This window comes from Balaenoptera ricei, chromosome 11 (genome assembly GCF_028023285.1).
Source record: "Balaenoptera ricei isolate mBalRic1 chromosome 11, mBalRic1.hap2, whole genome shotgun sequence".
NCBI lineage: Eukaryota > Metazoa > Chordata > Mammalia > Artiodactyla > Balaenopteridae > Balaenoptera > Balaenoptera ricei.
In genome coordinates, this window is record NC_082649.1 from 67,175,818 (window position 1) to 67,200,592 (window position 24,775).

The following is a 24,775-nucleotide window of genomic DNA, read 5'->3' on the forward strand; positions in this document are numbered from 1 at the left end:
TAACTCTTTCTATCTGAAATCCAAAGAAAGAGAAGAAGAGATCATTTAAATTGTCATTTATTGAGATCTTGGGTTTTTGACCTTATGTGCATGAGTTAGTTTAATCCTCACAGTAACTCTAAAAGTTAAGTATGACTTTCTCATTTAACAACTGAATTGAGTGGAGACAAATATAGCTAAAGTCACATAGCTAGAAAGTGATAGAACCAGGATTTGAATTCCGATCTGTCACCAAAGCTCCAGCTTCTAATCCCTGCACCTCCTTTCCAAACAACTTGAGAGGAAACACTGTGTTCACCCGCACATTCTACCTTTCAAATAACTCAGAACACCCTCACCCCGACCACAGTGTCCAAACTGCCAACCTGTTCACTCACATCTTGTGCACACAGGTTTGCCACCAAGTGTGAACCCTCCATTGTCCTCTCTGTCCATTTCTTTTTTGTGTCCAGTTTAATCCTTGGATGATTGTTTCAACTATTTACTTGCCAAGACTAAATATTCCTTGTCCCTTTGATCTTTCACCAAACCTGCTCATGAAATCCCTGATCTTAGATGATTCCACCAATTGCATATTTCATGGCTGCAACTCAGCACAACACATGACAAGGCATGTGACTCATATTCCAAATACGGGGTCACAGAGTTCTTAATTTGCCCTCAGAAATGCCTGGTAATCCTACTGTGTCTCATGAGTCAGTTCCCTTTCCCATGCTTCATAAGTATTATTTCAAACCTTTTCATGCTTTATGAATTTCATCTTTCCCCTCACTTTCAATAGATGGCTTTGACTCCTGTTTGACAAATGAAAGAGATATTGCTGAAGAAAGAGCTAACATCCCCACAATGAAACATGCAAGCATTCCTATGCCTCTCTCCTATAGTGAAGGAGGAGCTATCTTTAATTCCAAGATTGACCTTTTCCTCTAAAGTGTGTTTGCGTCCTAGTCCCTCCTGCTTCTCAGGAATTTTAATGATTATAAATTATATTTATTGTAAACCAATCCGTCTCTAACGACTCCACTTCCTTAGCATTTAAGCATGTTCAAATTATTACTATTCTGAAAAATTCTCGTCTAATCCCATTTTCTTTCCATCTACTATATCTTTTAACAGACTTGGAAGTAATCCCCATTTATTCACTCTTTCATCCCAAACACTTCTCAGTCCTCTCCACTCTTTTCTATACCCACCATTTAGTGGACACTGTTGCTGGAGCACAGCAATAATATTTTTTTAATCCCCCTTTTTGCTCAGTCTTCATTTCTCTTGCAGCCTCAGCAGAATTTGATTACCTTTTTCTTATTCCTGTCCTCTCCCCACACTCTTTCAACTGTTTTCCAGCTTCTGTGGTCACCCTCAGCCTTTTGTAGGGTACTTCACCACCACATGCTGGATTGTTTCAGTCCCAGCATTCTCCTCCCTCCCCTCCACTCTGTGCACTCTGTCTTGCCAGTCACATCCATTCCCTTCACTTAAATCTCTAGTCATTTCACTCTACTCAGTCACCAAGGATGTCTTCTCTACAGTGGCCATATAGGTAGGGACTGAGGGGCACGTGGAGCAAGAAATATTCACAGGTACAGAGCTTTAAGGATTAGATACGAAAAATGGAGGGAAGGAGAGTGCTTCCTCTGGCTGCTTACCGATAGCTGGGGCTCCTGATCAGTCTCTCTTGTCAGTTTGCCTGGTGTTTTTAGCTGGCCTTTGTTTAGCTTTGCGGGGGAGAATAGGCCAGCCAGGCTTCCATCTGTTGCTGGGTTAGGGTTGGAGAAATGCCTTGTCTGGACCGCCTTGTTCTGTTGTGTGGGAAGACTGAACATGCCCCGCTGCTGTGATGTTCCTCCAGTCCTCAGGTCCCAAACTAGTTCTTCAGAGAACCTTATAGAGTTTTCTCGATTGTGTCTTGTATTATTTTCAGGTATACAGTTGTACTCAGCAGGGAGGAGCAGAGAGAAATGGGGCTACACTGTTTTGTCTAGAGTGAAAGTCACTGGCCACTGATGTTCTAGGCTAATCTTTTGAGAGTTTTGCTGTAAAGGTGAGCAGAGAAATGGGACAGTGGCATGAAAGAGATGTAGTATCAAGAAAGTTTGCTTTTATTTTATTTTTTATATGAGAGAGACTATAGCATGTTTGTAAGATCCATCTCCTGATGATGTAGGAGAGAGAGAAAATAACTGCTGGAGCAATGCCTTGAGTATGTGGGAGAAGATAGGATCTCCTGCACAGAATGGGGATGGCTCTAAACAGGAGCTTGGAAGGTTTGTTCATTGTTCATCCTAACGGGAGGGAAGCGTGCGAGCACAGATGCAGGTAGGTCCTCAATGTGGTCTTGGGAGTGTGAGGAGTCTCTTCTGGCTGTTTCTGTTATCTTCCTGAAAGAGGAAGCAAGGTCAGTAGCTGGAGAGTGAGGAAGGAGGAAGAAGTGTTGGAGGTTTGAAGAGGGAGAAGAATATACAAGAAAGTTACCTAGGAGAATGGACGAGTGAATGGTCTAGGTTTGGAAGACATGAGAGAGGGATGTAGAAGACAATGATTTTAAAGTAGGATTTAAAGAATTTAGAGATGTAGGAATTCTAAGTGATGTCAAAGACCAGGGTATGGATGGATAGTCCATTACTATTTATGGAGCAATGATATACACGTCTGGCACTGTGCTGGGCAACAGCAATAAAGGCATGAAGAAACCAGTCTCCTGGGACCTCCCTGGTGGTCCAGTGGGTAAGACTCCGTGCTTCCAATGCAGGATGCCCGGGTTTGATCCCTGGTGGGGAACTAGATCCCGCATGCATGCCGCAACTAAGAGTCCACACGCCGCAACTTAGGAAGCCTGCATGCCGCAAGTAAAATATCCCACATGCTGCAACTAAAAAGGTCCTGCATGCTACAACTAAAGATTCCGCATGCCACAACTAAGACCCGACACAGCCTAGACAGATAGATATTTAAAAAGAAGAGAAAAAGAAACCAACCAGTCTCCTCTCAAATGGTGAGTGTGCACGCCATACTGTAATGGGCTGCTGAGAAAATGGGGGTGAGCCTGTCAGTGCAGACAACTGATATGAACTTGGCTGTACAGAGATGAAGAAACAGGTAGCCAAAGGGGAAAATGAGGTTAAAATGATTTTGAGAAATGGGAGACACCAAAACATGTTTGAATTCAAAGGAGAAGGACTCAGTGGAGAAGGGTAAAAGTGCAGTAAAGACTAGACAACCAAAAAAGCAAGGAGATGGGATTCAGAGCAACACGGAAGGACTGGCTTAACAGGAAGCAGGACCCTTCCTATGTTGTTAACAGGAAGATAGAAGAAGATGGGAGCATATGTAGACATACACTTACAGATTCAGTTGTAAGAAGATTCTCTAAGACTCCTAGGTATCCCACTCTAAACCCACAGGTAGTACGACAGTATAAATGCTTCAACCCACTGTCTTCCACACAAAGTAAGCTCCCTACCACTCCAGAGCTGCCGCTCTTGCCAAGGTCACAGCGATCTCCATGCTGCCATATTTAGGGGGTACTTTAAGGGCTTCATTATTCTGGACTTCTCAACAGCATTCAACATTGCTTCATTATCTAAACACTGTCTTCTCTTGGCTTTCCTGATCCACACACCCTCGGTTTTTTCCTTCCTTCTCTGGCTATTTCTTCATCTCCTTTGTTGACCTGTGCAAATATTTGTTTTCATAAGTTCTATATAAATTCAAGGCTCCTCACGACTTTCAGTTTGTAGATTGTCATGGTAATGGCCCCCAGTGATTCACACCTCCCACTGTCCATGCCCTATGCGTGGACTCAGGGCTTGGCCATGTGACTTGGCCTTTGTCAATGGGATATCAGCAAACATGACACAAGCAGAAGCATGATGAGCTTGTGAATGGGGGCCTGCTCTCTTGGAACCTTGAAACAACCATGCTATGAAGCAGCTCAGGATGAAAGACCATGTTGGACCCAAATGCTGAATGCAGCCATGTGAGTGAGTCCCAGTGAGCCCAGCAGAATCACCCAGCCAATCCACAGACACATAAGAATGAATCGTTGTTGTTGTTGTTGTTTTTTAATATTTATTTATTTATTTATTTTTGGCTGTGTCAGGTCTTAGTTGTGGCACATGGGATCTTTCACTGCGGCACGCGGGCTCTTTGTTACAGCACATGGGCTTCTCTCTAGTTGTGGTGCGTGGGCTCTGTAGTTGTGGAGCGCGGGCTCCAGAGCACGTGGGCTCTGTAGTTTGTGGCACGTGGGCTCTCTAGTTGTGGCGCATGGGCTCAGTAGTTGGGGTGCACGGGCTTAATTGCCACGTGGCATGTGGGATCTTAGTTCCCTGACCAGGGATCGAACCCGCCTCCCCTGCATTGGAAGGCGGATTCTTAACCACTGGACCACCAGTGACGTCCCTAAGTCATTGTTTTAAGCCACAAAATCTTGAGGTGATTTGTCATGCAGTAGTAGATAACCGTCATCCTCAGCTACAGCAGAGACATGGCTAGCTTTAGTGGCTTTGTGCAAATCGGAAAAAAAAGTGAGTCATAACAATATGCCTCTACTGGGCAGACATACTTTTGTTCAAACAAAAGGTGCCCCTTCTTCCAGGATGCAGCCCTGTGCCAGGTGCACAGCATGGATTTGAGCCCACAGTCAGCTCCGTCACTGGGTGCCTCATGCACTACATAAGCTGCACACTGTGTGTGAACCTCCTGGGAGATTTCTTCACGATTCTCCCTTTTTTTTAAAAAAAAAAATTAATTTATTTTATTTATTTATTTTTGGCTGCGTTGGGTCTTCGTTGCTGCACGCAGGCTTTCTCTAGTTGCAGCAAGCGGGGGCTACTCTTCGTTGCGGTGCACAGGCTTCTCATTGCGGTGGCTTCATCTTGTTGTGGAGCACAGGCTCTAGGCGCGCGGGCTCAATAGTTGTGGCGCACGGGCTTAGTTGCTCCGCAGCATGTGGGATCTTCCCGCACCAGGGCTCGAACCCGTGTCCCCTGCGTTGGCAGGCGGATTCTTAACCACTGCACTACTAGGCAAGTCCCACGATTCTCTCTTTACTTAGCATAGACCAGAAACTTGACTTCAGGACAGATTTCATTACTCCAGTTAGGGATAGAGAGACAGTACATAGAGTAGTGCTCCCAGCCTGCAGGATTCAGTAGAATACTGACCTTTATTAAGGAAAATAGACCAAATGTTGCTAATACGGTCACTGCATTTTTCAGGCAAGTCAGTTAGGCAAGCCCCTCCTTGAGAAAGGATGAACAGTTCTCAGAAAAAAAAGGAGCCATCATTCCTCTGAACCACCCATGAACTTTCCAGAGAAGAGGTAGATAGAGAGTTAGATTCTAGAAGAGGTAGCAGTGAGGAGCTAGGCTCTTACGCAGGTGGCGGTGCCCAGCAGAGATGGCACAATGAGCCCCAGGCCTCCCTGGTCCTAGGAGAATGCTCTGGACCAGAGGTCTGCGAGAAAAGGCTAGGCAATGCCACCACTCTTCACAGACCAACAGGCCTGCGTCAGGTTGGCCCTGGGCCTCCTGTTCCAGCTGCAAAGTGGATGCCTCCCTCTGGATTGTAGCGCACAGGGCCACAGCGCAACTGGGGCTCCTCTTCCTCATACCAGCGCTGTTCACTGAAGTCGGGAAAGAAGGCTGCGATCTCTCTACTGGCTGAAACCACAGAGTCTGTGAGGGGAGGTAAAAAAGAGAAGGGGTTCTCATAGGGAGTGCAGGATGGAAGCAAGAGGCAATCATAATCAGGTTCAGAAACCAGAGCCTATACTTCTCCTGCCCCTAAGTCCTGGGGCCGCATCTGCTGAGGTGGCCACAAAGGGCCAGAAACACAACTGGGAAGAAAGCTCACTGAGGGACCTGGCTCTCAACCCCACCATACTGCCTGCCCACCAACCTCAAACCAACTTCACTTATTAAATACTGTGGACACAGGAGGCAGACTCACCTGAGCCATGGGTTGTATTACGGGTGTCAGTGAGGCCGAAACTCCCACGAATTGAATCTGGGGCCACGTGGCATGCTCGAAACACTCTGGTGGGTCCCATCACTGTCCTCCAGAGCTGGATGGCATCCTTGTGGGCGAGGATGTAGGCTCGGATTGGCCCACTGTGGACAAATGGAGCACATGTCAGGAATCTGGCTATCGGGTCCAGGAGGGCATACCATGAGTAGAGCACAAATAAAGGCACACTGGACATCCTGAGAGTCTCCTTGCCTTTCTAGTTGAGTGCCAATACTGCTTCAAATAGAAGGTGATGGAAGGCCACTGCTGATGAGCAAGAGAGGCCACAGGGATCAGAAGAGTTGCTAGGCAGCATTCAACAATACTCTTCTGCAGCCCCTGGAGCAGTTAACTACCATGGGACAAGTGGCCACAAGGTCAGTGTTGGCCCAAGCCCATGTTTCTTCAGACACTTGACACTGGTTACAAGTTTAAAGAGTGGCAAATAAAATTAAAAAATCTATTTAGGGGGCAGGGGAAATAAGACTCAGTGGATGAAGATGTTGGAACCAAAATGAGAAATACCTGGCCATGAACTCCACCAGCCGCTGATAGAAAAAACGCCCTGCAAAGAGAGTACCTTCATCAAGACACTGGTGCCAAGAGAACTTTTTATACTTCTGACTCCCTATTTGGAATGATAAAAACTGTTTTAGAGAAAAGAACAAGGACCTTGGCGTCTGACATACCTGGGTCTGAATCCAGGCCCTCCAACTTGCAACCTGTGTAGTTTCGGGTAAATCATTAACTTCCCTAATTTAGTTTTCTAATCTGTGTGCTGGGGACATAACAATACCTACTTCATGGGGTTGCTGGGGAATTAAATGAAATCATGAGCCTTTGGACAATGTCTGACAGAATAAATTGTTAACTAGGGATAGTATCAGGACATAAAACTAAGTTACTTGTTGGGACCATGACGTAGAACCCTCCTAGAAAACATTTAAAAAATATTGATAATCATGAAAAGTTTGTGTATAAACCAAGATTTTAGAAGACTGGCTGCAATTTTACGATTGGTAGGTCAGAGAGAGCCTGACATTGTGTGTCCAGGTAAAATCTCTCTTGTGATAGAGAAGCCTCCCACTCAGAGGACTGTTGATCCTACCTTCATGCTCCTGGTAAAACTTCTGGCAATCTTCCTTTCTCCACAGAAGTTCTCTCATTCGTACAATAAGGAACTTGTTGCTCAGAATCTGCTGATGAACAGCCTGGATAAACACCACCCCCCCCAAAGATAAAAGTCAGTCAAAGGGATCATTTGAGTGAATGGGAGACCCAGGCAGACCAAAAGAACCTTGAGGACCCTTCAGAGCCTAGGACTTGAGGGTCTGTCCCATTGGTGGGTCAGAAGAAAAGAGACGTCCTGTTGCTGTCTTGAAGATGGAGTGAGCCATGTGATGAGGAATGTGAGTGGACTCTAAAAATGGTAGGCCCCACCTGAAGGCCGGCAAGGACATGGGGATCTATCTCAGTCCTATAACCACAGAAACCAAATTCTGCCAACCTGAATGAGTTTCAAAGTGGATCTTCCCCCGACCCTTTAGATAAGGGCCCAGTCAGCTGATAACTGGAACTTGGCTTTGTGAAACTCTAAGGAGAGAACCCAGCCGAGCTCAGCCAAACCTACTGGACCTCTAAATTCTAGAACTGTGAGATAATGAGTGTTGTTTTAAGCTGCTAAGTTTGTGGTAATTTGTTATGCATCAGTAGAGAACTAATATACATACATTGCCTTGAGGTTTGGTTTTTCTTATCGTATTGGATCCTTTCTTATATTTTATATCTGTTCCAATTCTCCAATACATTTTTAATCTCCTTAGGGTCAGAGTCATGGCTTCTAACTTTGCCTCCACACCATCTAGCACAGGACTGTGTTGTCAGTCTTCGCAAATGGCCCTATGGCACCTGAAACAGAAGCAATGCCTCCGACATAGAGTAGAGGCTTAGGACTTGTTCTTACCTCCAGAATCAGTGGGTGAGCAACTGCATCAGGCTTGATCAGAGCCAGAGTAAGCTGGAGAGCCTGAGGGCTCCGTAAGATCGAGGTCATCTCCTTCCTGCCATCAGAGAGTCAGATAAGAGACCCGTCAGTGCTGCACTCCCCACCCTTCCTATTCTGGAGCCTGTGCAGTTTTGCAAGTCAACCAGGGCTCTCACTCCTGACACTGATAAAGCACATGACAGTTGCTTAGTATTTAATTTGCCCATTTGGGTTCATGGGGTTGAGGGAAGGGAGTGGTAGAGGGGCCATTCAGGTTGCCCAGTGGAGCACATAATCTGGTTAGTGCAACTGTAAACCTGCAAAAGAGTGACCCATTCAGGAGAAGTTCAAGTTTAAACACGACCTGTCTCTGGCAGTACTCCCGTCCCTTCCTTTCTTTTGTGTTTTACAGAGAATTTACAATTTACATTCCTGAAGAGCACCCACAAGGGTACAATAACTGTTCCCACAGTGCCCTCCCATCAATTACAGAATTTGAAGATTGGATGGACAAGAATTGGGATCTTGCCAGGATACCCCCCAAAAAGTCTGCTGGATGCATACCATTTCTTATCTAATCTTACAGATAAGTCAGGATCTATCCCGCCCAAATCAAACCCTTTAATACACTCAGCTGTCCTCAAGGGCAAGGTTTGCAGACATGCAACTCCAAGGTCAAAGACAAGTTGTAATCATTTTGTATCTGAAGCAGCTAAAACTGCCTGGCACAAAGGTGCTTAAAATCAGTTTTACTGACTAAATGAACCTATACAGTCTTATTCTATTCATCTTCAGAGAAAAGAACAAGACACTATTTCTAGTGTCTAATCATGGTGTAAGAGCTCAATAAATAATTGTGAAAATGATATAAAGAACATAAAAGTATTTTATAAACTGGACTAAGAAAACTTGAGATCTCTTCCAACTTTGAAATTCTATTTACATGTAAGAAATTGATCATCTCTGCAGGACTAAGGTCTCAAAGATTATCTGGTGGAACCTCTAAATTTGCCAACAAATACAGAGAAGGCTTCCATGAACACACACAGGGACAGTCTGGACGACCGTCTCATTTCTCTTAGCCCGAAAGTAGCCTGACAATCACATTAAAAGCAGTGCTAGGGTCTGGCCCACATGGAGAAACTGTGCCAAGGTCTCTCCTATTCATGTCCTTTCTACAGCATTCAGCTTGATGCTCCACTCAATCCACAGAGCTAAGCACAGTCTGACCAGTACAAGATCAGCCAACCCAGCTTCCCTAACATCCTAGGTGGTGAGAACCCAAAAGCGAGCAGAATCTTCGCCATATATCTAGGGAGAGACATCCTTGGCACCTCCCCTTCCTTACCCTCCATATCCATGATATCACTGAGTTCTCGCAATTTTACCTAGCTAGTGTATCTCAAATCTGTACAATTCTCTCCTTCTCAACTGCCACCACCACAGTCCAAGACATCATCAACCCCCTCTGGACTTCTGCAACAGCCTCTTCAGTGGTCTCCCAGTTTCTACTCTTGCCACCCTCTACAATCTGTTCTCCACACAGCAGCCACAGTGAACTAAAAATGCAAATCTAATCATATCATTTCCCTCCTTAACCCTTCAAAGTGTACCCTGCTTTTATGATAAAACCCCAAAGCCTTATCATGTCCTACTAGGCTTCGCATGATCTTATCCCTGCGTACCTCTCTAGCCTCATCTGGAACTCCACACTTCTTAACTTGCTTTTGCTCCAGCTTCACGGGCCTTACAGCTCCAAGACATTCTGGCCTGACAGCCTTTGCCTGAGAAGTTTTCACAGTCCAGAAAGTGCTTCCTCTGGTTACCTCCTACTCACCCACTAGATCTTAGTTCACTTCCCCTGTTATACATTCTCATGGCTCCTTTCACGTTTTCTTCAGTTGTCTCTTCCCCACTAGAAGGTCAGCTCTATGAAAGCAGGGATCTGTTTCGCTCACCATCGTATCCTCTGTACTTACACAGAGTGCCTAGCACATAGATGGCTCTCAACAGTATTTGTTGAATGAATCAATGAATGAACCTGATTCAGCTATTCCAAGACCAGAATGCTAGGGGCTATCCAGGGGAGGACATGGTTCCTTTCCTAATGCCAGCTAAGTTATGCCTGTCTTGGATCTTGGTTTATAACAAATGTTAACAGTTCGAGAAACTTGCTCAACATAAAAGTCACTCGATTAGAGAATTATAAATTTTAGAAATTGCCTGGGCGTTTACCCCCACAACAGAGGCGCCTATTCTTGTGCTTCCTGGAGGGCGCCAGCCATGCCTCTCATCCTCCCAAGCGCATCGGGGACCTGCAACCCGTCAACTCGGCTTTCTGCTTCCAACACCTGAAGCCCCGCCCCACAGACTCACAGCCTCAGCTCTAGACGCCGCCCTCTTCCCCACCCTGCTCTTCCATTTCTCTAGGCCTGCAGCCGCGCGACCCCGTCCCCTTGTACCGAGGCCTAAGCCCACGCTAGATTCTAGGCTCTTCGGAGCCCCAGTCCTGCTGGAATTCGGGTCCGAGTCACCTGATCCTCCCACCGCGGAGACCGGCCACCAGGCACTGCGATAGCTAGGCTTCGGTGCAAGCGGGGTCCTTCAGGCATTCGGCCGGGCAGCCCGCTTCAGGGTCCTTGCCCGGTGAGGCAGAGTGCTCCCCGATCCAGGAGGCCCTGCAGCAGGAAGGAGAAGAAGCTATGCCGTGCGGTAGCTGTTCTTCCAAGCCCGCTTGGGCGCCCTCAGGCGGAAGGGAGGGCCAGGCCGGTGGCCCTGCTCGGGGAGGTGGCTCAGAGAGGACAGGATGGGCGTTTCAAGGTGGCAGCCCTGCAGTGAACATGCGCGCCAGCGGGGCCGCCGTAGTGGGCCTGGCCCCACTCGATCTCTCTTTTATTCTTTGTCTGGGGTAGTGCCTGGCACATGGTTGGTGCCCAGTATTTGTCGGAGGGACACGGGGGGCAAAAAACTTACGTGCGCTGGATCGCAAGGTCAGAGGCAGCCATTGAATCCTCTTGCACAGTTGGTGGGAATGTAAATTGATACAGCCACTATTGAGAACAGCATGGAGGTTCCTAAAAAAACTCAAAATATAACTACCATACCACCCAGCAATCCCACTACTGGGTATATACCCTGACAAAACCATAATTCAAAAAGAGTCATGTACCAAAATGTTCATTGCAGCTCTTTACAATAGCCAGCACGTGGAAGCAACCTGAGTGTCCATCAACAGATGAATGGATAAAGAAGATGTGGCACATATATACAGTGGAATATTAGCCATAAAAAGAAACGAAACTGAGTTATTTGTAGTGAGGTGGATGGACCTAGAGTCTGTCATATAGAGTGAAGTAAGTCAGAAAGAGAAAAACAAATACCATATGCTAACACATATATATGGAATCTAAAAAAAAAAAAAATGGTCATGAAGAACCTAGGGGCAAGACGGGAATAAAGACGCAGACCTACTAGAGAATGGACTTGAGCATACGGGGAGGGGGAATGGTAAGCTGGGACAAAGTGAGAGAGTTGCATGGACATATATACACTACCAAACGTAAAATAGATAGCTAGTGGGAAGCAGCCGCATAGCACAGGGAGATCAGCTCGGTGCTTTGTGACCACCTAGAGGGGTGGGATACGGAGGGTGGGAGGGAGGGAGATGCAAGAGGGAAGAGATATGGGGACATATGTATAACAGATTCACTTTGTTATAAAGCAGAAACTAACCATTGTAAAGCAAGTATACTCCAATAAAGATGTTTAAAAAAAAAAAAGTCTTTGAGCACAGAGGGATATGTGGACGCGAAGGAGCATAGCTAATACGGGGGTGGTGAGGGAGGATTCTTGGTTGGAAAGCAAGTGTACATAGGGCATGAGGGAAACTAGTCATAAGGCCCTTGAACATGTCGCTAAGGAATTTGGGGTAGGATGTGGGGTGGGGTTACCATGGAGTCCACTGAAGCAGTCCAGGGTGAGGGGATGAGAACTGAGGGTATTCGTGATGTGTTGTATACTGTATGGAGAGGGTGATGACAGTGAGTATGGAGAAGGGGCAGTGTGGCAGGCTGAATAAGGGTGGTACTTTTTTTTTCTTGGAGAGAATCACTGAATTTGAGAATAGTGAAAATAAACTATAAATGTCATCAATTAAAAAACATTTTTTTAAACTGATTTTGTGCCTGCATGTACATGTGTTGCACTCCTGGAATGTTGGAAGGAGGGTCTGTGGTTCTGGCAGCTTGTTTCCACAAGGTGTCTTTGGGAGAGTCCATTTCTTACCTGTCTGGCTGGTGAAGAAGGCACATGTCCATTGCTGCCTTCAGAGGATGAGAGTAAACTTACCAAGTCCCATTAACCCAACATTTAGTTTTAGCCTTTTTTCCCAAATGCACAAGGTCCAACTTTGTTTCCCACCTTGATCTTCATTTACATACCTCTGGGCTATAGAGATTTTGCTGATTTTTAGGCCATGGTCGTTAATTCACCTTTCTGTCTGTCTTACACACACTGTAGAAGGTTTTAGTTCTCTATTTTATAGTTGCTTTGACCATCCTCAACAGTAAGCCTACGTTATGAAAGTACGGGCAGATGTGATTTTAGGGGGAGACTCAATAAATAACACCCTTTTTCTAAACCGGGGCTCATAACTAACAGAAATAGAGGAACGGCAGGCAGGTGGAGACTAAATGTCAATACTGATGGAACTGTTGAAGAATATAACTTAGTGTGAGAACCTAATGCACCTGCCTTCTAACCCTGTGCTACCCAAGTTCAATACCTAGTCTCTTATAAGCCTCACTTAAAACAACAGCAACAACAAAATCTAAATAGTTGACAGGACCTATAAAATTATCGCAGCATTCCCTCACATTCACAGAATTAGTCCCCAGCCCCTAGCAGATATAGCAGGGGAAATTTTGTCCCTAGAAACCTGTCAAAAGATACCGATACTCAGTTATATCTGTGAGGGGGTGCATAAGCTGGAAAATTCTTGATTCAGTTTTGCTGGGACTGAAGTAATTCTATACCAGTTATGACTCTGAACTTGTAAGTCTGAACTCAGTTGGGAGAATCACCCATTAAGAGGTTAATTATGACTTACGTTCATTCTATCCAGAGGGACATCTACCTGTGTCTAGTCTTGTCTCTAGATAGTGATATTTAAGACGATGCTGCCTTCGTGCAGTGTTAATTTACAGTAGTAGCGGCAGCCCCAACCAGGTCTTCTTTGAGATTTTTGAAATGTCTTTCTTTTTCATCCAGCATATTTAAATTACTTAATACCATTTCCCCTTTGGGTCCTGGGTTTCTGGCACCGCAGGGCCGCCTTGAGGGTGGGCTCTAATGACACAGCTTCCCTAGCCCCCTGTGAGCAGTGCTCAGGGGCCACTGCCTTCTGCTGTGGAGTTGCTCATGCCCAGGACACCTGTCTCCTGTGGGGCTGTGGGGGGTGGAGTTCCTTTACCCGACATGTTTCAGTTGAGACTCATTCTCAGCAGGTTTTTTTTTTTACCTGAATCTGCTGTCCTGAAGTTTGTTCTTCCAGGGACCCAATGAGAATCAAGACCTTTGCTATGTGTTCCTCAAGATACTGTCCTCAGCTTCTGAATGTGTCAGGTGAGGAGTAGCATTGCTATTAGGCACTTCTCTTTGAGGGTTTTTCTCTCTACTGTTCCTGTACTCCTTTCCAGAAGGCTCACTGAGTTTCTAACATTTTATTGTTGGAGAGAAGGAAGACCCATAGGGCTGGCCCTTTGCTGGACTGTGGAAGGTGGGGAGGAAATGAAATTTGCCTCTCAGCTGTTTTCCAAGATGTCAACTTTCTCTTAAGAAAGTGTCTCTTCCATTGTTTTCATTCTTGCACTGCTCCTAATCTGATAGGGCAGGTTTCTAAAGCTCTGCCTTTCTTCCTGGTCTTTCTGAACATATGTGATTCTTCGAAACAATGTTCAGGCCTAGGCTTTTCTCATTATCTTTTCAACTTCTGTGGCTGTGGTCATTTCATTGAATGTCTTTTCTACTTCAGTCTAAGAAGATGGCATGTTTTGGTGGTAACAGGGCACTGTTTCTTTTTTGTTATAAATAAAACCTACCACTCTTTTACAATTGAAGCTGCAGTGTAAATCTCAGAACTGTAAAACCATGGCCAGAGTTTTTGAAAAACAGACCATCAGGTGCGGAGTGACCCTTAATCCATGTAGAAAAAAAATGCATGCGTTCCTCCAATTTTGTCCTTTGGCCTTGAGTATGGCTCAGAACATAAGGGATGGAATCTGGGACAACCTTTCCATGCTGCCTGCTAGGCTGGTACTAAAGTTCGGAGCTTACACACTTGTGTTCTTAGCATATGTGGAACTTAATTGTGACTTAAAGCCCCTGGCCTGTCGAACTAGCTAAAAAGCATTGTAAAGGGCCAAATAATTGTTTTGCCTCTGATGTCTAAAAGGCCTGTAGAGGGAAAGACTTCCCCACAGTCAAATCTGTGCCTCAGCAAGGCTGCCTCACTGAGATCCCCTCTGCTGCTTAGGGTCTGCAGATGCCCCACAAGGCTATGGGTGTGTGCTAATGAAACCGTGTGAAACCGTGCACCTCAGATTGGGACTTGAACCCACGTGCCGGGACTCAAACCCAGCCTAAATCCAGAATGGGACATGCGGCCAGGACTCGAACCCAGCCAAAACCCTGATTGGGACTTGAACCCATGCAGCCGGACTCACCCGGCCAAAACCCACAGTCTTCCAACTGAGGTCACATACCTGGTTTCAGGACTTAATGAAGCTCAGGTTCTTGATGTCTCATTGCAGAATTCAGTGAGAGACAAAGTGATAGGTAATAAGTGGATTTATTTAGAGAGAAACACTCCACAGACAAGAGTGTGGGCCATCTCAGAAGGTGAGAAAAGCACCAGAGTATGGGGTTGTCAGTTTTTATAGGGGTGGGTAATTTCATAGGCTAATGAGTGGGAGGAGTATTCCAGCTATTTCAGGAAGGGGTGGGGATTTCCAGGAAGGGGTGGGGATTTCCAGGAATTGGGCCACTGCCCACTTTTTGATCCTTTTGGTCGGTCTTGGAACTGTCATGGCGCCTGTGGGTGTGTCATTTAGCTTGCTGCTGTGTTACAGTGAGCATATGCGGAGGCTCAAGGTCCAGTGGAAGTTGACTTGTCCTCCATCTTGGACCCATTTGGTTCTAATCAGTTTATGTCATGTCCTCGGGCTATGTCATTCTTCCCAAGGTTGTGCCCTGCCTCCTTCCCTCCTGTTTCACTAAGGCCAAGGCCAGTGTTGGCCTTATATTCAACATGGCTAACTTGAAAAGCATTTGAAGTGCCTCAGATACTGGTCCCATCATAGCCTCAACTTACATGTGATGTTGTGATCCCCACATTTCCTTACCTGGTCTCTTTTTTTTACATTCTCTGCCAAATCTTCAGATCCTAACATTCCTTTGAATAAATCTTATTCCTCCACTCCTGCCACGGGCAGCGCCCACTCCTGTAAAACTTCCCACCTAGAGTAGCAGAATCTGTGGCTAAGTGGTTCTCGAAATAAGGGAGGAGGAAGGAGCCATGCTACAATTGCCTGGCTCTCTGTCCCTGAAGCTTCAGCCAGGAGAGCAGAGGTGTGCCAAGAGGCCAGGAGTGTTCAGGGGAAATCCTTCCTCGTGGACCCAGGGGATCAGGCCAAGAAGCATTTACTTTCTAATAGTAATAGTATGAAAATAACATACAGACAAGTTGCAACCTGTATGTTTGGGAATTAGTCAAGAGCTTGGCTTCAAGAAGAAAATAATTTCAGTTTGGGATGTGGTGAGTTTGCAGTGATAGTACATTCAAGCAGAACTAGCTTGTTGGTGATTGAGTAAGGTTAGGTTTGGGAGTTGTCAAAGAGGGGATGGTTGGAAATATGTGTGGACTTAAAAATTATTCACAACCTAAAAGTTATGTTTCATTCGGTAGGAATTTTTAGGACCTCAAGCCCAGGAGGCAGCATCTCAAGTAACCCTGAGAAAACTGCTCCAAGGAGGCGAGGCAGGGAGCCAGGTTATATAGACGTTTTGTAACAAAGGGCAGGTAGTCGGGAACATCAAAAGATTATTGTTAATTAAAGAAAACCAGATATCCCAAGTTAAGGAATTTAGCGCTTTTCTATGTACAGGAAGATGCAAGAGTATGGGCTCACTGAAATCATTCCTGTGATATGCACCTCAGCTGTCTGGGGCCAGTATCCTGGATTTTCACATCCTGAGTTTCCTCAGGGCTCACTGTACGGAGTGGCTGCAGTCTGATGGCTGCTAGATGGCAGGTATTCTTTCCTTCCTGAGTTCCCTCAGAGCTCACCAGCTCTCATTGGAGGGCTGCAAGTGCGGATGACTGTGACATCCTTTGTTTACTGATATGGCAGGAAATATTCCATTTCTCATATGTCTGAAGAATTGACCATGGGAGAAAATGCAGACAGAAAACAGGAGGCCAAGAACCAATCCTCCCCTTGTCAAAGAATAATTTTAAAACTTTTACTTTATACAAGGGAAAACGATTGATTGATTGATTGATTGATTGATTGATTGATTTAATCCAGCAAAAGCGAAAACAGGATTTCTATAAGAGAAAAAGTAGAGAGGGAAGAAGGAAAATTGCAGGTGGTGTTACCGAGTCCAAGCTCGGTCTGCTCGCCACACAACAGGCCAATAAATCGGAGAGGAGGTGTTGAGGCAAGGAATACGACTTTATTCAGAAATCCAGCAGACTAAAGTCTCAAAATAACCATCTTATCGGGTTTTGGATGCCATTTTCTTTTCTAGCACAGAGATGGGGAGGAGATGAGGAAGTAAAGTAAAAAGACCATACGTTTTGCAAATATCCCCTGTAATGGCCAGCCTCAGGGAGGGGATGTGTTAATTTCTTCTTTCTTGCAGCCATCCACAGGTGGAACAGGGTCCGGATGTTTCCCTGAACAAAGGCACTTTGGTTTAACATTCAGGCAGAGGGGCAGGGTTCCTGAGGCAGGCCATTATGTATAGACAGTATCCTTTTAGTGAACAAAAGCAATGGGAAGCAAAGGTTAAACTAAAAGAAACAGATCCAACATGTTGTCAGATTTGGCTCTTCCCTGTTACAGTAGTTTGAAAATTGTGGCTTTTGTTTTCTGTGGATAAGCTGCTGATTAGCTAGCAGCCAACAAAGAAGCCAGTTAGGGTATTCTGCCCTGGAGCAAGTGGATGGATTACTAAATAATACAGCTTCACTTGGCTGTAGTTTCTCCAGAAGACCTTAGAAGATTAGCTCATGTGTATGTGTCAGGCGGTCTCTGGAAAAATACTGTCTATCAATATCCTTTGTAAGCACCTTCATCATAGTTCTTCGAGGTCTATACTATTTCCCTTATCAGAATTTCTGAACGTCTCCCTTTTAGTCAGCTTCAGCTCTAATCCAAATTGGCCCCGAGGACTTCGTGTCCTTCTGAGGCAGTAACATGAATTGAATGTTGTGTGAGGGGAATGGCTGTTTAACAGTATTTAGACCCCTGAATATTAAACAGCAGAAGATGGCAAAAAGAGCAAGGGAATCCTAAATACTATTAAACATATTTGGAACCCATTTCATATCCAACTTACTCATTGACCTGTTTAATCAGGAGAATAAGTCCCAAGGATTGGTTTAGTCAAGTTTAGCTAATGAAGTGGCTTTCTTTCTCAATTGATTAACTGATTGTTTTACTTCTGTAATATAAACCCTGGTATTAAAAAAATATGTTAGCAGTTGCACAGTCCTCATTTTAGCAGGTCAGTATGTAGTTGAAGACTGTCCTAGCCAGTGAATTTATTGTAGTCTATTGGGCCTCCAAGGTTTGAAATACCTTAATTTGCTGGGTTTTTTTTTTTTGGCCACTCCATGTGGCATGTGGGATCTTAGTTCCCCAACCAGGGATCGAACCCACACCCCCTTCAGTGGAAGCGCGGAGTCTTAACCACTGGACTGCTGGGGAAGTCCCTTAATTTTCTGTTTGAATCATAGTTGAATTATGAGTCACCTAGCCAGGGTAAAATGTCTTTGTACACATCAGTGAAATCCAGTGTCTTTGGTCCCTTTTGATAAGTAACCATGTTGGTCTCTCAGTAACATGAGAGTAACCGAGGGTTTTGTTTTGAGTACTTGGAAAAGCTAGATAATAAATTTAGGAGTTGGAAATTGACAGTGAAGGACAAAAAAAAATTAACATAAAAGGAAAGAGAAAAAAAAAGGAGAAAGAGACAAATAATAAAATATAAGGGAGGAAACTGTCTACCAATAGTATGATCTTTTTTTTTTTTTTTTTTTAGTATGATCTTCTTGATTGGTAAAATAGCAAAAGGAAACTGTCTACTTCTAGAAGCCATCTGTTTCTGGAGGCCCTTTAGTGAGCCTCAAAGTTGGATCACTACGTGTTTAAACTGGGAAGCTTATATCCTTGGTTATATGTCTGATAGCTTAAGAACAGTATTTGTGATTAAGATCACCTGAAATAGTCCTTTCCCGTGAGGTTCTAAGACTGACTGATTGTTCCTGAGTGTTCCCACCTTATCAAAGAAGAGACACTGATGTATCTTGGTGTGTTTGTGTCCTCCTTTTTCTAATAGGCCAACCTCTACCCAAGGTGACCAAAGCAGACATCTCAGTAGCACTCCCAGGGGAGCCAGATGCTAAATGGGACTTATCCTTTTATAAAATAGGTGTTACAGCCAGCCCCAATCTAAAATGTCTAACGGCATTAAATCTTTCTCACTGCATCTATAGAAAAGACAAAGCTTTAAAACTTAAGTTGTTCGAGAGTAATTTTTTGCTTCTTACCTTATAACCTAGTCACCAAGGCCATTAAATTTTTATGTAAAATTTTTTTCCTGATTTCTAGCTTTAGGAAAAAATAATCCTAAAGAGCCAACATTAAGAAATTAAAAAATTTTTAATATATATGTAAAAATATACATATGTGTGTATATGTGAGCACTTAATAAGCAATATTCTTTCTAAAAGACAATTAGAATAAGATCTTATTCCATTAGATTTTAAGATACCTCCTAATTTATTAATTCCCTTCAGAGGCAGACAAGGAGTATTTGTTTATTTGCTCAAAATTTTTGTATTTGTAAAGTGGAAAGTTTTATCAACTTCTGAGCACGTTAGAATAGTTCACTGTGACAAGAACAGAATCTGTAGAAATAAGTTCTGTTATCTGCCTCAAATGCTGATTACTTACCTCGCAGTCAGGTCCTTCTGAGTGGTTTTATGGTTGTATTCTGAATTTGGCACAAAGTGTGTACTGTCAGCAGGACTTCTGTGTCAGATTCATACATCACCAAGATCACACTACACAGTGCTTAGATCGCACCACCGGAATGAGAAAGAGACATCATTATGTAAAACATGCTGGGACTTTTTTTTTTTTAATGTTTATAGACTTTGTATTTGAAATCTCACCATATAGCTTCAAGATGATATTAATGTAGCTCTAGAATTAATTCATATTAGAATATTTAAAATGCAAAGGAGCAAAGCTGAATTTACTTGTTGGCACTGTGCTTAGTTTGAGTTCACTATATAAATAGTACCTTAGATAATCTGGTGAGCAAACCTTATTTCCGAGGCAACTCCACCAGAGTGAGCCTAGAATAGGAGAATTTTTTGAGAGTCAGTGATGCTTTTGTTTAAATGTTTTGACTAGTTGTTAGGAGACGTAGTCCACTATGGGCCCTGAGCATCCCTGTACATTCTGGCTGAGTGTTCCCGACTGCAAGGCTGACCCATTTCTGCTACTGAGAAGTATCTGTAGTGGGTCATATAGGCAACTAAGTAGGTCAGAGTGACCACCACATAACTGCTCGTCTCCAGGGGAGGGATTCTGACTTACTTACTGCTTGCTACAGTGTTTGCTGCTTGCTCAAAAGAGCTGTGCGCTTGTCCCTGGGTTCCTCTCTTGTAATGGAACCCACGGTGTGTGTAGCTGTTACCTGGTCCTCCACATTGCCCTGTGGGAATCGGGGCTTAAGGAACCAGAGCAAATAACCTGACATTCTGGATATTACTTTTGCTGAGAGTAATAAACTCTTATCTCTGATTCAGTTTTGTGACTTCTGCCAGTATTTTTGAAAGTAGGGTAAAATCCATGGCTCTTCACAATTCTTGACAATAGTTACCCTGAAAGTAGGAAAGGGGAAGATTAAAATAGAGGAAATGGCATGAATATTCACAAAATGAATAGATAATAAGCCCCTGATTGAGAGAGATTATTTGCTTTAAAAACACTGATAGACATTTCTGTCTAGCTTTGAATCACCATCTCTGCTGACAACTGCTGAAACAAATATTTTCCGTGAAAAAAAAGTACACTTACAATACCTTCACAGTCACTTTTTTTTTTTAATTAATTAATTAATTAATTATTGGCTGCGTTGGGTCTTCGTTGCTGCACACGGGCTTTCTCTAGTTGCAGTGTGCAGGCTTCTCATTGCGGTGGCTTCTCTTATTGTGGAGAACAGGCTCTAGGCACACGGGCTCAGTAGTTGTGGCTTGCGGGCTCTAGAGCGCAGGCTCAGTAGTTGTGGCGCACGGGCTTAGTTGCTCCGCAGCATATGGGATCTTCCCGGACCAGGGCTCGAACCCGTGACCCCTGCATTGGCAGGCGGATTCTTAACCACTGCGCCACCAGGGAAGTCCCCCACACTCACTTTTTAGATGAAATGTATATTGTTTTCTTTTACTGTTAATGTCGTAAACTGAACTTTTGATCCCCTGAACTCAGCTCCTGTCATTAGCTATCAAATTTTCCAAAAAACTCAGGCATATTTTTGGTTCCTTTCTTTGCTTCATTCCCCTCAACAATCTATTAGCCAACCTTTTGGTTTTAGCCTTCAACTGTATCCTGAATCTAATCTCTTCTTACCATTTCCTAGCCCAAGTCAGCCTCATCTCTACATGGATTATCTATTCTTACCCTTCTGTGGCTTATTTTTCATACAACCACCAGATTCATCTTTTTAATATATAAAGCAGTTCACATCACTCCTCTGCCTAAAGAAACTGCCGTGTTTTCCCATTCTATTGAGAACAAAATCCAAACTTCTCACCATCGCCCTTAAAATACTGTCTGACTTGACCTTTCCTGACCTGTGTGCCTTCACAAACCGCTCTCCCCTCCTACCATTCCACTACCTTGTTCCCACCTCAAGGCCCCCGCAGGAGGTGCTCACTGCCTGAAAGCTCATCTCCCCAGTATTTGCTTGATTCCCTCCTTGGCCTTGTGTCATCTCCTCAGAGAGGCCTGGCCAGACTTTACTATCTAAAGCAACATCCTTTCTCATCATTCTCTTTCCCATTACCCTTTTCTGTTTTTCTTCTGAGAACTTGCACCTAACTTTGTTGCTTTAGCCCACCCTTTCTTCTGGCCTTACTAAAGAAGAGAGCAGAATCTGGCTAGCAACCCTCCAGCCGTATCACTAGCTTCCTCTCTATATGTGTGGATGTGTGTGCGGATGTGTGTCTGTGTGTGTGTGTGTGTGTATGTATGACTAGAAATCTGTTGAACACAATTAGTAAGATTGCAGAGTACCTCAGAGGAGAAAAGGTGGTTTCCCTGAGCCAGGTAAAGAGGACCCCAAGAGCCCGACTTGCAGATACAGGATAGTGCCTGCAGGAGAGGGAGATTGGCATATCCCTCCCCTACTGATTCCTTGAATCTCAGGGCCTGGTGTTGTCCTGGTCAAAAGGGGCGTGCAATGAGAGAGTTGGCGTGAAACCTTGACATGTTATCTCCTGGAATTTGGGGCTTATGTGACCATAGAACCTGCTGCCTTCTGTCTACTTGGAGAACCTGTCCACAGCAAGGAAAAAGAGGGAGTTACCCTCACCCTGCCTCCCTAACTGTAACAAATCCCAACCCTAGTCCCTAACCTTACCCTAAATCTTATTTCCTAAGCCCCTAACCCTATCACTGACAGTGATCTAACTTTTTTGACTTGTAACCTAACCCTAGCTCTTCAGACCCTGACCCTGACTCATTCTCTTCTGAAGCTAACCTTGAAACCATGACGCTTGTCCTTAAACTCAAGTCCTAAACCTTAGGCCCTTGGTGCAGCCCTAGCGTCTAACCCCACCCCAGTCCCTAACCACCACCCAAATATCTGACCCTTGATTTGGACACTTTTGATCCCTGACCACCATTCTAACCTTAATATCTCTGATACAGATTTCCACCCCTAACCCAAGCCCTAGCCCCTAAACTCATAACCCTTTAACCCTAGACTTTGTTTCTAGATTCTGAGCCACTGACATCCTCTAACCTCCTAATCCCAACCTCTAATCCCTAAACACCAACCCATAAATTCTAACCTCTGATTCTGGAACCCTAGACTCCCAACCCTGACTCCACAAATGACAAGCCAGTACTTCACTCAACTATGAGCCACAGACAAGGGGAGTTGTAGCAACTCAGATTATGCACAAGTCAGTTGACACAGTGAGTGAAGGCCAGCAAATTAATCCACCCAGTACTGAACATGAGACAACAGGAACCCTAGTAAGCCAGAAAAACTTCCCTAAATACAGGATATGATGGATAACAGCAAGCCTGAACAAACCTCCAAGTCTCAGAAGATGGGCAATGAAAGTCCCAGTCATTGTGACCACACCTCTATGTCCCAACACAGCAACCTCACTCAGCAAGTCATCCCAGCCTTCCCAAGATGGAAGAGAATAGTCCTTAGTAAGTTGCAAAGCTCTCAGTCATGAGATGGGTGGCTCAGTAAAGCCCTGCCCTAGGGCACAGCAAAAGAAACCTCAGAAACACAATAACCACCATGACCCAGGAAATAAGTTAGCCAGCATTGCCACCACCACCCCGTCTCCCTCTCACAATCATCTGGACTCCAGGAGAAGCCCTAGCAGACCAGCTAACAACCCAGCTGAACAGGAGACAGGAACCCTATGTGAAACGAGCTCCTTCCCCAACTCATTAGGGAAAATAAAACAATCCAATTTTAAAATGGGCAAAGGACCTGAATAGACTTTTTTTTTTTAATTTTTAAATTTTACTTTAATACATACATATTTTTATTACAAAGATGTGATCAATAAAATGTTTTTCAAACATAAAAAGTATTACATTTGGATAACATTTTATGGGGAAGTGGAACATAAATATAAGTTATAAAAGAACAGTGTAGAATTACCGAATGTTAAAGAGCTCATTTATGTAATTTTATTTATTTTTTTTGAATTTTTGAATTTTAATTAATTAATTTTTATACAGCAAGAATAGACATTTTTCCAAAGAAGATATATGAATGGTCAACAGGTACATGAAAAGATGTTCAACATCACTAATCATAAGGGAAGTGCAAATCAAAACAACAATGAAATATCATCTCACACCTGTTAGAATAGCTGTTATTGAAAAGATAAGAGATAATAAATGCTGGCAAGGATGTAGAGAAAAGGGAACACTTGTGCACTGTTAGTGGGATGGTAAATTGGTATAGCCACTATGGAAAACAATGTGAATATTCCTCAGAGAGTTAATAGAACTATCGTATAATCTAACAATTCTGCTTCTGTGAATATTTGCAAAGGAAACGAAAACACTATGTTGAACAGATATCTGCATCCCCATGTTCATAGCAGCATTATTTACAATAGCCAAGACATGGAAACAACCTAAGTGCCCATTGATTAATGAATGGATAAAGAAGCTGTGAGACTGTGTGTGTGTGTGTGTGTATGAATAATTCAGCCATAAAAAAAGAAGGGAACCCTGCCATTTGCAACAACATGGATGGACCTTGAGGACATTATGCTAAGTGAAATACGTCAGACAGAGAAAGACAAATACTGCATGATCTCATATGTGAGATCTAAAAAACAAACACACACAACAAATTCATAGAAAAAGAGAATCATTTACTGAAGAAGCAAATCAATGAGTTTGATCGTAGCTATTGCTTCCCTCCAGCACTAGCATTCTCCTCTAAAGGGATATAAAGGCAGTCGTCGTGTTTCACTTGATCATCTGGGGATTCAGTAAGTTCTTTAATGGTAAGTTCAGGATTTTTCCTGCAAGGGAAATATATGCTTAGATAAATCAAATTTGGGGAAATTAAGAGAAAAACTACCATACTGGTAACTATACCCATAGTCCAGCAAGAGGAATGCTGAGCAATTATTCTATGAATTAAGGCAGTCTAGAGACATCCTAGACATTGAAGAAGAACAAAAGCACAAAATGGAGTGGAATGAGAAGAGGAGAGCTATGGATGCGGATGCTTATGTGAGTCTTTGGACCCCAGAAGAGCCTATAGGAACTTACATGGGGCAGAAAAGGTGGAGGGTAGACAGTGGAGTTGACATGAAGCAGAGTCCGGTCAGAGGCACATAGACTGTTATTTGAGGCATAGAAAGTGGTGTAAAAGAATAGAGTCTAGAACTGACCTTCCAGGTTCAAGACTCAGCCCTGCTAGTCCCTAGCTCTGTGGCCTTGGGTAAGTCACATCTCCCTCTTGACCTCTGCATCTCTGAATATGAAATGCAGCTAATAGCAACAGCTTCCTCATGGTGGGGGCTGTGAGAAACACAGGAGAGGAGGTGCAGGCAAAGCATGTGACAGTGCAGGATACATGGTTGACTATCAATCAGTGATAATTGTTAGTCCCCCTGTGGGAGATACCATATTCTTTATGATCTTGTCAAGAACAGAGTTTCTGGGGGAGGGTGGGGAGGGATAAGTTGGGGGATTGGGATTGACACATATA

The 24,775-nt window shown here is 44.1% G+C and overlaps 1 protein-coding gene and 1 long non-coding RNA gene across 9 annotated transcripts in view; one reads left to right on the top strand and one right to left on the bottom strand.

The window, feature by feature from the left end:
* Positions 1 to 24,775, top strand: part of LOC132374971 (uncharacterized) — a 103,237-nt gene that overhangs the window by 35,311 nt on the left and 43,151 nt on the right. The window lies entirely within an intron of this gene.
* On the bottom strand, positions 5,147 to 10,693 carry NME6 (NME/NM23 nucleoside diphosphate kinase 6). 4 transcript variants are annotated; one of them, XM_059939548.1, is made up of 6 exons: positions 10,528 to 10,693; positions 7,973 to 8,069; positions 7,118 to 7,220; positions 6,535 to 6,574; positions 5,953 to 6,113; positions 5,147 to 5,678 (listed from the first exon to the last, which is right to left on the bottom strand). In XM_059939548.1, the coding sequence occupies exons 2-6, from the start codon at positions 8,060 to 8,062 to the stop codon at positions 5,512 to 5,514; spliced, it is 561 nt and encodes a 186-aa protein (XP_059795531.1). In that variant the 5' UTR covers positions 8,063 to 8,069; positions 10,528 to 10,693; the 3' UTR covers positions 5,147 to 5,511. The 4 variants fall into 4 exon arrangements, with proteins under 4 accessions (XP_059795531.1, XP_059795532.1, XP_059795533.1 ...); XM_059939549.1 differs by having other exon boundaries at positions 10,456 to 10,693; XM_059939550.1 differs by lacking the exon at positions 10,528 to 10,693 and adding an exon at positions 10,229 to 10,347.

Bases quoted from the DNA above. Each gene is read 5' to 3' on its own strand.
- NME6 (XM_059939547.1), bottom strand. The intron at 7,221-7,972 runs GTAAGAACAAGT...GTGTTTATCCAG, and splicing joins CTCACCCACTGATTCTGGAG to GCTGTTCATCAGCAGATTCT. The intron at 5,679-5,952 runs GTGAGTCTGCCT...CTCCCCTCACAG, and splicing joins TAATACAACCCATGGCTCAG to ACTCTGTGGTTTCAGCCAGT.